The 11,700-nt window shown below is 39.1% G+C and overlaps 1 protein-coding gene across 4 annotated transcripts; it reads left to right on the forward strand.

Moving 5' to 3' along the window:
* The first annotated feature begins 4,392 nt into the window (after nucleotides 1-4,392).
* On the forward strand, nucleotides 4,393-11,575 carry btbd10b (BTB (POZ) domain containing 10b). 4 transcript variants are annotated; one of them, XM_070967976.1, is made up of 9 exons: nucleotides 4,393-4,483; nucleotides 4,894-5,045; nucleotides 6,702-6,895; nucleotides 7,325-7,640; nucleotides 7,829-7,931; nucleotides 8,607-8,727; nucleotides 9,027-9,224; nucleotides 9,329-9,439; nucleotides 10,517-11,575. In XM_070967976.1, the coding sequence occupies exons 2-9, from the start codon at nucleotides 4,945-4,947 to the stop codon at nucleotides 10,846-10,848; spliced, it is 1,476 nt and encodes a 491-aa protein (XP_070824077.1). In that variant the 5' UTR covers nucleotides 4,393-4,483; nucleotides 4,894-4,944; the 3' UTR covers nucleotides 10,849-11,575. The 4 variants fall into 4 exon arrangements, with proteins under 4 accessions (XP_070824077.1, XP_070824103.1, XP_070824095.1 ...); XM_070967994.1 differs by having other exon boundaries at nucleotides 4,407-4,719; XM_070968002.1 differs by lacking the exon at nucleotides 4,894-5,045 and having other exon boundaries at nucleotides 4,399-4,483.
* Nucleotides 11,576-11,700: the final 125 nt, after the last annotated feature.

Below are 11,700 nucleotides of genomic sequence, written 5' to 3' on the forward strand. Positions count from 1 at the left end.
TCAATGCTACACATTTAAAAAGAATACATATGTTTGTTAAAGCTTTTTTTTTTTTTTTTTTTCAAACATGTAGTCCACCCATTCTTACTGATATAATGCCTGACTCTAAAGATGGGTCTTTCATACTGCATGTTTACACACAGGCAAACAAATGTGCATCATATAGCTAATTTCTTTTAGAAGGTAAAATATGTAGAAATGTAAATTTGGCACTGTTTTCAGCCACCAAAAAATGCCAAAAATGGTCAAATGGGCATTCATTTCAATGTTCAGTGTTGTTTTAATTAAAATGTGAATAATTAGTTTTTCTTTACATTTGATAAAGAACAGGTGCCTGTAACAGCTTCACAGCTGATGCCAGATATACAGTATGCTCAACAGGTTCTACGGTTGGACTTTGTCAGTGACAGATAATTTGGACCGTGAGGGAGAATTCTGTAGAAATTCAGTCAAACAGTAGGTGCAGTCTCCTGACTCGATGAACATCTGAATAATTGTGTCTATTTCTTCTTCTTTGGTTAATAGTAACTACTATTACCAGCCTAGTGCTGGTCTCTGCTCTTCATTCCCTTTGGGCTGGCCCAGCTGCACCTCTTCACGACCTTTAGATGCTTGCATGGGGTGAACCATAAAATAAATTGCATTGCTAATAAATTAAGTTTGACAGTCATTGCCATTTCAAAGAGTATATGTTTTCACCGCAGTCCCTCTGCATGAGACATATCTAATTGGAGATATCCTTAGTAATATTTGTTTCACAGGGTATTTCATATGATACACACTGGCATGAGAACAAAGCGCTCATTATTCAGCATGAAGAGTGAAAATGGAACAAGTTCAAGAAGAGTGTGACAAACAGGGCACTTTGCAGAGGTGTTGAAAGATGAGTTAGAAGTGAGTGGTGGTGGAGGTGGTGTCATGCAGATGCCTGTCCCCATCAATGCATTGGAAAAGTGACATCAGCATCAACAGTGAAAATGGCTCATTGATGACCAGGGGAGGGCTACGCTGTATATAAAGGAGGGATCCTTCGTCACACGAAAGACTGATCAACAAGTTTGACTGCTTTGCTGCACTGATACGGTACTATCTCAACAAAACCTGCCTTACTATTTCCTGGATTTCAGGACAGAAAATCTGGTAAGAATGGCATGACAGTGGATCAGCATATATGATCAAAGAAACACCAGGTGTCATATTGGGAGGCTATGAAATAAGTTTTGTGATCACTGTTTGATTTCATGTGTTTCAGTTGCTCAATATGTTTTCCTTGAGACACTTGGAAACATTGGTTCTGATACTCTTCCTCACCAGTTTACACATAGAGGCTAAATCACTGAGGTAAATTCTGTTTTAAGTTTGTAAAAAGTGAAAATAAATGACTGATAATGAATAATTCTAATAAATATTTCACAGATGATGGAATTCTTCCTTGACTTTTAACTGTAGTATTTTCTCTTTCTATAGAAAGAGAACCATCAGCGAGGTGCAGCTCATGCACAACGTTCGGGAACACAAACAAGTGGGAGAAAGGCAGGACTGGCTTCAGGAAAAATTAAAGGACATAACTGTTGCCAGTTCCAAACCACAACATGCACAATCAGGGGATATTAAAAATCTTTTCCCAAATGATGTGCATGGATCGAACATGTGGAAGAGCTGAAGAAAACCTATTTACTAACTTGTTCCCACCAAAATAGAAGCCCCATGTCAAATTTGAGCATCTGACGGTGAGACAGTTGTTTGTAGCTGCTATCACTTTGTATGTTTGTCTTTTTTAAGGTTTATTTATTTTGTTTATTTATTTATGTTATGTTAATTTCTTTTTTATTTCTTGCTTGTCTGTTAAATATTTCAATTATCTTTTAGTTAATTTATTTGTTTACATTCTTTTGCAATGTCTAACAATAGGATTAAGGTTAGTGTCTTAGGCCATCATATGGCAGAAAACGTAGGCCTTATTTCACAGGTTCACTTTTAAAACGTTAAATACTACCTTCTACTCTCTTGTTCTGACTACAGGTGTGGTGTCAAAATTCACTCTCTAAAACATATGTTGTTTACTGTATATTAAATGTGCAAATAAGGACCAACTAAACAGCTAGTCTTACATGTACTGTGTGTATTGTTTCATTTGCACAAAGTAGCCATCCTTTCCTGTACTGACTTACAGAAACAGGAATGATTTGTTTGTATTCTAGTTTTGACTGCCATGATCTGTTTTGCTTCTCCTGGTTTCGACTCACAAATCTCCCTGAATTCTCTTGACAAAAACCTCCTCTGAAAAGAAATCTCTGTTTGAACTCCCTCACCGCACACGTTTCTGGTTATCACATAAACACCTCATAGCTGTTTATGCCCTATGTTGTTTTCCTCTTTGTTTTCCTGTGTCCTTTCATGAGCTGGAACCTATAAAAACTATCTTGCCCTGCTTTACATATAAATAACTATAATTTCAGCATATTACAACATTTCATACCTAAAATAATAAACTGAAATGACATTGATGTAGTAATAATTTCCATTATGTATGCTGATAAACAATCCAACATTCTCCTTTCTGTCCATCCGTAACATTTCTTACAGTTCACGGAATCTGTTACCTTTTCATCTACCTGCATGTATAAGAAAATCATTCAGGTAATGTTTGACAAAACAGCCACAGACTGAAGACACAACAGTTGAAACAAATGGATTTAATAAACACCTGCCTTTCATTCCATCTAATATCCTACAAATTGTACAATGATTAACTCCTTTTCTTGACTCCAGCTGGGTTGATATTTCACTTGACCTGAATTCCCTCGAAAACCCACTAATAATAATGTGATTGCTGCTGTCTGATTAATGATGTCTGTGGTGTATTCCTTCCATTCTTTTTGATGCTGATCTTACCAATTTATATTATTAAAGACAAATCGCAATACGTGAAGGATCTTTTCACGTCACTACATTTCTTTACACGTCCTCACATCTAAATAGACAGATCTACTTAACTTTCGAAGAATAAAGACAAAACACTAAAACTAAATAGTAGCAGAGCTGTCTCTTACTACTCCGCCTCTCTCTGAAACAAACTTTGAGCTGCCATTATTGAGGTTGGCTCTTTTAATTCATTTCACACTGTCATATGAGTGCCCATAAACTTATTTTGATGGAAATATAAAAAGTCTATATAGTACAAGTAATGTAACTCTGCTACAACAGGTACAATGTCTTTAACTTACCATAGTGTTCTATGCAGAGAGGATGGGGAACAGCATGTAATATTTACAGGACATCATCAGATCAATTATTTCTTTTTTTCCCCCCTTTTTTTCCAGGAATACTGCCCCACCTCCTTCTATAATGTATATCACTGTTAGTAGTGTGCCTCACCCAGAGAAGTTTCTCCTCTTCTGTTTCCCAACACCCCATTGTTTCTGTGCAGCTCTGTTCACCAGCTCTGAATAAGTGATGCAAGGCCTACTACAAGCCTATTACTGAATTGACATCATCTATTATTCCCCATCTCTGTCTCCCAAGCATGTTTTTTGAATTTCCTCTCCTCATCAGAGGTTTCAGGCTGAGATGGTCACAGCGACATTGTATGTGATATTGAAACAAACAGGACATTGAATTGTTTTTAAATCTTCTTCCATGTGACTATAGCATGACTGTAGTCTGATACCATACAACAAAGCAGCTATCTGAACTTCAATTTTCTGGTTTTAATTCATCTGTGATATTTTCACAAGAATTATTTTCATCTTTTCTGATCTTGCACAAACCATGGGATGGACGGACTATAAAAACAGTGACAGGAAGCTCGCTGAGAGAGCACATTCAACCACTGCTACATTTATTTTGGCTTGTTCTCCCACAATGACATTTTTGCAAGATGTTGCTTGATTTATTTTTTACAATGTTGCATGACATCTATATTATCATACTGTACATTCAGATTCCATAATCAGAATTAAAGTAAAGCAAAAAGCAATATTTCCTTGGAAATGTAACTTACAATTTGATCCAAACCTCTCTGCTGTTTCCCACAAGTAATAAAAACATTAAAACTGTTGAATCTTTTTTCTTACAAAAAGTCTTTCAACCTAAGTAGCTTTTGTGTGTCCTTACTTTTGTAATAAAGACAGCCCCCCACACACACAAAAAAAAAAACATACGCCACATATCGCGAGACTGCGAGATCAGCCAACTCTCGTTCCCTTTTTAGGAAAAAAAAAAAAATTTAAACCGTTGTACTGGCTGTTAAAAACAAAGCGATGTTTCCTCCGGAACATTGGCATTTTCAGACTTCCAGACAAAGATAACCCAATTACAAAGTTTAGCAACAGCTATAATTTCTAGCTTTGTGTGCGTCAGCACGTCAAGCCAATAACGGTCGTCACGTTGGACGTCAGCTGGGTGAGTGTTTTGAAAGGAGATGACTGGTTAGCTGGTGAGCGGTTGGGATTACACGACAGCGGAAAACGTAGCCAACTGGGTAGCTATTTTTATTTTTTGCCATATCTACCTAGAATATGACCGCATTTATGTCAGTACTGGTGGGGCAATTTCACTAGCCACACAACTGTCTCAGAATACTATGTAGCAGTGTTGTATCGTACCGCTAGCAACACCGGCTAAGGTTAGCTAGCTAGGTATGCTAACAGCACACTAGCTAACCTAATCGTAGGCTGACTCAGTCTGACAGCAACGTTGACAAGACTTTGTCCTGAGGTGTGTAATATTCATTTAACAGTTCAGCGTCAATCACAAACGCGGTACATCCAGTTTCGTTTACGTTCAAGTTAACAGCACACGTGAACTCACTGACAAACTATTCTGTTAGCTGACAACAGCTAGCTCGTGGTTTGCTAGGTGATCGATCTGACTTGTTGATTTCGCCATTAGCCAGATTATGAACGGTGAAAGATCCAGACCGGACTCCCCTCTGTACGGGTGATGGCAGCGCGTCTGCAGTCATATGACAGTAACTCCAGTGACACCGAAAACTGGGAACGAAAAGCAACAAGCCGACCTCGCAAACTCTGCAAGCATTCGAGGTGAGACAGCTGACAATCTGTCAGACCTTATGGAAAAAAAATCCATAGCAGCAATTCAGTGACACTCACTGTTAGGACAGGGCTGGGGCTTGATATTAGAGTAGTCACGCATTTGTTACTTGAAATGTGAAAGCATAATACTGGACAATATGGCATAAAAGTACAAATTACTGGGTATTGCTCAAAGCTGTAGCAGATATATTGGATGATAAACATACAGTATCTCTATCTGTGTATCAGAATATATACAGTGACACAAAATGAGTATGTCAATGGCCAGACAAGTTTGTACCAAGGTAAATATCCTTTTGATATTACTTGTTGTTAAGAAGCCATTAGTAATGTTACAGGTCAGTAATATTTGTAAAGCAGGTGAAACTGCTCTGAATGTCCAGTTATTTAATTCACTGGATTAGCCAAAAATGGAGATTCCCATTTGGTTATTTTATCTATATGTGGTGTATCAGATGTGTTTGTATCTAAGTCCAAGATACAATGATGACTTAACTGTATATGGACATCATGTTCTAGAATTACACATATCGCTATATGTGGTGTATCAGATGTGTTTGTATCTAAGTCTAAGATACAGTGATGACTTAACTGTATATGGACATCATGTTCTAGAATTACACATATCCCTATAGAAGATAGAGGGTGTTAACAAGAAGTGTAAGAGGCTTAACCTTGACACAACTTTAAACCAAACAGAGATGAAACAATGTGCAAAATACTTAGCCTCTTTAACACAGGATGGCAGAATAGAATAGACAGGAAGAGCATTGTCTATTTGGTCTCACACCAAAGGGGCTGTACCTGTGATGTTTGCCTGCATTCAGTTGGTGGGTTTGCACGGATCACATGTTATTATCTGGCAGCTGGTCCTATCACCGCTTTCCTATCTCCCTTTTATGAAATCAATAACATTGATTTGAGATTTGACCTCTCAATATTTAAAGATGCTGCACAGTGCACTGTCCTATGTTATTTACTGTCTTTTGCACTTGACTCTAAACGTTCTTCCTTCTGTAACTTTTGCCTACAAGGAATTACTAGATCACACAAGAAGTGTGTTAAAATCTCAAGAATCTTTGATTTAGTTTTGTGTCAGATTAGACGTCAAAGGTGATGGCAACATAGCTTGGCTGCACTCTAAGTAAGTGTGTCACACTCCTATGTCGGGCTTACAGAATGTGGTAGTTCTGGTTGGTGTTGTTTCATAGTGAATGTACTATATACTGTGTCCTGAGACAACTTCTGTCGTGATTTGGCACTATATCAAATTAAATTGAATTATTATTAGCATGTTTTATACTCCCTTAACTGTTGTATGAGAACCGTTGTATATAAACCAGATGATGGGGATACAGTAAACACTGTGACAATAGTTTTAAAGTGAAAGGGAAATGTTCTGGTCGATATGTTGTTTTTTTTTATACTGTGATTTTGGTCAACAATTGCACAGTGGCGTTAAGATCTTTTGTTAACAAGTACTCAGAAGTAGTGTGCACAACATCTGTAAAACTCTTGAGTCTGTCCAACAGGTATGGGTGTGCGTGCATGTTATAACAACTTTACAACTGTGAAATGTAGTGGTGTTCTGGCTGCAGAGAAAGAGAGAGGAATGTTAAGTATGCGTTTGTCTTGGAAAAACAGCAGTCAGGCCCGAGCATCCCGAGTGGAGGCCGAACAGAGGAAGATGAGCCTGCATGGTGCCAGTGGAGGCTGTGACCGCTCACGTGACCGCCGCCGCTCCAGCGATCGCTCCAGGGACTCCTCACATGAGAGAGAAGGCCAGCTCACCCCCTGCATTCGCAACGTCACCTCACCCACCCGCCAACACAACAGCGGTGAGTGTGCATTGAAAGAATAGAAGGCTTATATGGATGTCATGTTAGAGGTCCATAGTTCTTGGCAGCTTTTGTTGAAAACAGCTGACCTCATTTATCAACTTACAACTCAGACTTGGTTTATATCTCTGCTGTTTCTGGCTGTAAATGTATCAAGTCAGCACTAACCCACCTGTCTTTGTTTCAACAAAGATGGATTATATTTTCATTGTCTGGATACAAGACATATCTTCTGAGTAGGGCCTCTGCCAGTATTAGATCAGCAGTGGACCATGACTCAAATGAAGACCAAAGATGGTACTAAATGTGGCTGTTCAAAATTGTTTCTTATGAATACAAAAACCTCCAAATTGAGGTGCAAAACAGTCAAACATGTCAATAATTAAGTTGTTATTTGATGGGATGTCCATTCTGCCTCTATGCCTATAGACCGAGATCGAGATGGTGGCCCATCATCAAGGCCCAGTAGTCCACGCCCTCAGAGAGTCTCTCCCAGCGGCTCCAGCAGCAGTGGGGTGGTGAGCAGTCGTAACAGCAGCCTATCCAGTACTGAAGGCACCTTCAAAAGCTTGGGAGTTGGAGAAATGGTCTTTGTCTACGAGAATCCCAAGGAGGGAGGAGCGAGTGCCACTGTCGGAAACCGAAACATTAGAACCTCAGAAAGAGTCACTCTGATTGTTGACAACACACGCTTTGTAGTAGATCCGTCCATCTTCACTGCACAACCCAATACCATGTTGGGCAGGTACAGTACAGTAGTGCTTTGAGCATCATAACTATTTATCCTTGTTTATCACAGCCAAAATAACTGAACGTATTTTACTAATCAGTAATGTATTAAGTAAATGGCTATACATATAATTGTACTTATAAAAGTGCTATGAAAATTTTGGATTTCCGCTGTCTGCTAATCAATAATATGCTTTATTTCAGAATGTTTGGATCTGGAAGAGAACATAATTTCACACGGCCCAATGAGAAGGGGGAGTACGAGGTCGCTGAGGGCATTAGCTCAACAGTTTTTCGAGCAATTCTGGTCAGTCTCTTGCTATTTTCTCTATTTATATCAACAATGGTAGACCAAAAATTAGACACTTCAGGGTGTAACAGAATGCAGTTCAACACCACCACAAACTACTATACAGCCGGTTTTGAGAAAGTGGCAACTGACTGTGAACGATGGAACCATTATTAGACAAACTGCAGGAAAATGTAATTTAATTTGTGATACAGTGATTGATGTGCTAATTACTGAAAACGCTGCTGTTGGTGACCTCTGGAAAATTACGTGTGGTAGCACTTAATTGTCACATTCCTCCATTTCACATACATGCAGGGCAAAAAGACATTCAACTACAGCACAATAATGGAGCGAGACAGCTGCAATATATTTTATTTCATTGCTTGACATTTGGTGTCACACATACATACATGCAGGCTAACTTCATATTACCCTTGGCCTACTTAGAAGACATCTTGTAAACTTTTGACAGGTTGAATGTGTTCTGCATCTGCTATTAGGTGGCAAAGTGCTAGACCAAAGGAAGATACTTTTACAGTGTTGGATTTTATGTTTGTTTTTTCATTGAAAGCTTTGAGCATTTGTTAAGTGTAGGCACTTTTGTTTCATGTTTATTTTATCTTATGAGGTAATGGATTAACACAGCGTTTGAAATGAGTACCTTCAATGTGATTTCTGTCTAATTGACAGGATTACTACAAATCTGGGATAATCCGCTGTCCTGATGGAATCTCCATCCCTGAGCTGCGGGAAGCGTGTGACTATCTATGCATCTCCTTCGACTACAGCACCATCAAATGCAGAGACCTTAGTGAGTACTTTTCTGGGTCACTGAAGCTGTTAGTGTTACCAATTAACAGTGGCAGTTTCAGTCAGCGGAAACAATAACTGTGTTGTCACTTTAACCTTCAACAGCTTTACACAATATAAATATCAATATGATATCAAGCAGCAATTAAAGTGCATAATCACTAATCTCTTGTGTTGTAGGTAGAAATGTTTTATAGGAAGTTTTTATTTATGTCCTATAACTCATTGTAGACGGTCTGAGAGCCATTCTGAATTTGTTCACATCTTCTAACTGATGATCTCAATTTCTTTTATTATCAGGTGCCCTGATGCATGAGCTGTCCAATGACGGAGCTCGGCGACAATTTGAGTTTTATCTGGAGGAAATGGTTCTGCCTTTGATGGTGGCCAGTGCCCAAAGCGGAGAAAGGGAATGTCACATTGTAGTTCTTACTGATGATGATGTAGTTGACTGGGATGAAGAATATCCACCACAAATGGGAGAAGAGTATTCACAGAGTGAGTACACGCCTAGTACAGACTACATACACACAGGTCTACTTGTACACAAAAAGACAGATATGTAATCTTGAAATATTGGTCTTGGTTTGTTCCTTTTGCAGTCATCTACAGCACAAAACTGTACAGATTTTTCAAGTATATTGAGAACCGAGATGTTGCCAAATCAGTTTTAAAGGAGAGGGGATTAAAGAAAATACGGCTGGGCATTGAAGGTAAGTTGAACCCTCTAAAAATAAATATGGATGTTTTTAGCCTCTCTTCTCATTGTATGAGCAGTACTTTGAAAATAATGCTTATGTTGGGCAGCAAGGCTTTCATGAGATGAATATAATGCAGAAAACACAGTAATAAGTTCAAAGGAAAATTGCATGAACATGATAGATCTGTTAGTTTGTTGCAGATTGGAATAGCATGAAAAGCTGTTAATATTCATTAAAATAGCATCAGTTGGTGTCTGACCTAAACAAATGAAAGGCATACTGATATGGAAGGAGTTAAACAATCAAATTAATATTATGGTGGGTGACTAAGGGCAAAATAAGTGCAGAGCAGCTGCAAAGAAGTGCAGTAAAAGGACAGGGAAGACAACTGACATCAATCACAACATTGTTCTGGTTTTGCTGAGAACGTCTGCTAAGGTACAGGATGGTTCGAAATCTGTTGTTTCATGATGTGATTGGTTTTAGCGTGCTAATTAAGAAGTGCTACTTATTATGGACAGAAGCTCAAATTTCACAATACAAAAACACCCATTTTAATGTATATCAATATTGAAGGCATGTAGTTTAAATCCACATCATTGCCCCCCCCCCCCCGATAAGTGTGTGTGTGTTGTATGAATTAGGGATGGGTAATGATTTTCAAATAGTTTATGCGACTGTCATCCTCTCTTAAAGAATATTTTCCCCTGTTTTTCACTGTGTGGACGTGATGTTGTTAGTTGGTGTTAACGCAAGTTTCTTTCTTGTGTATGTGAGAGTGAAGAGTACCTGCCTGTTATTGCAGTCACCACAAAGTATGAGCTACAGGCAGTAAGGGATAATTGTCGGTGTACAAGTGTCCAGATAACTGAGGCTGCAGCCCAATAGTGTTAGAGGCAGTGTGTTCTGTGCTGCAGAGGAATAAAGTTCCTGTTCACAAACGCCACCACCCCGCTACTGTCAATCATCAGCAGAGCTGTCTGGTTAATGAGCTCCTGTCTCATTATTCCGGTGTTTTTGTATTGTAGGTGGTCAGTACTTGTTAACACAAACTGGGCTAATGATTTGTCCACTCTATTCCTTCTGCAGGCTACCCTACATATAAAGAGAAAGTTAAAAAAAGACCAGGGGGTCGTCCAGAGGTGATTTACAACTACGTCCAGAGGCCCTTCATCCGCATGTCCTGGGAAAAGGAAGAGGGTAAAAGTCGCCATGTGGACTTCCAGTGTGTCAAGTCCAAGTCCATCACTAACCTGGCAGCAGCAGCAGCAGACATCCCCCAGGACCAGCTGGTGGTGATGCACCCTGGTCCCCAAGTGGATGAATTGGACATCCTGCCTAATCACCCACCTAGTGGGAATCACTACAGCAACAACTACAGCAACGAGCCTGACCCTGATGCACCTTCACCTGCTGTCTGAGGACACACCGGTCCTCTTTCAATGCCTCTGCCCCTCTCTTACTCCTCTAGTCCTTCTCCCAGCATGCTGCAGCATGGAGTGCCAGGGGCACCATAACCATATTGCCTTGACACCTCCTTTGCAGCCTTAGAGCCTCAAGAACCTGGTTGACCGTATAGAAAAAAACGTGAGGGACATAAGACTGATGAAAATAAGTGTTCACTATTATTTTCATTTTGTTTTTTACTTGACCAAAGGAATTTATTTTTCTGTTTGGGGAAAAAAATCAGTAAAACACTTATTATTAACATTATTATTTACAATGTTGTTGTACCTTAACTTGATGGGTTTGGCCGAGCACCCTTTGTGGTGTCACTGTTTTCTCACAGGTTTTATTTCACTGATAAGTTTGATTTTGAATCTCGCGGGTGGCCTAACTACTAAATGTGCTTTGGGAGGAAGAACACAAGACTTGCTATGGAGAAAATATGACTTCCTGATCATGGAGAAAATCAGTCATCACCACTTAGTGTCATGATCTCCAGTTGAACTTCTCTCAGATGTCTTTGAATCTTGTAATTGGGTATGTAGTCATTGGCTGGATCTGATATGTGATGTTATGCTCCTCCCGCAGCCAAGACATTAAGCAGAGCACAGGCTGTTGTGGTCAGAATTTTTTGTGCAAAGCTTGAAAATTGTTGTTTAAAAATAAAACGTAAAATCATCAAATAAAGACATCAGAATAACATTTTGGTATATTTGATTCTTGACTATAAAACCTGTTGATAGTTTCAATAAAAATTGTGACATAACTTACATCGCTTACTTAATCTATGGACATAACTTGCCTTGAATGAAAACCATGCAGTTTAA

The sequence above is a fragment of the Chaetodon trifascialis genome, chromosome 1 (genome assembly GCF_039877785.1).
Source record: "Chaetodon trifascialis isolate fChaTrf1 chromosome 1, fChaTrf1.hap1, whole genome shotgun sequence".
Lineage (NCBI taxonomy): Eukaryota > Metazoa > Chordata > Actinopteri > Chaetodontiformes > Chaetodontidae > Chaetodon > Chaetodon trifascialis.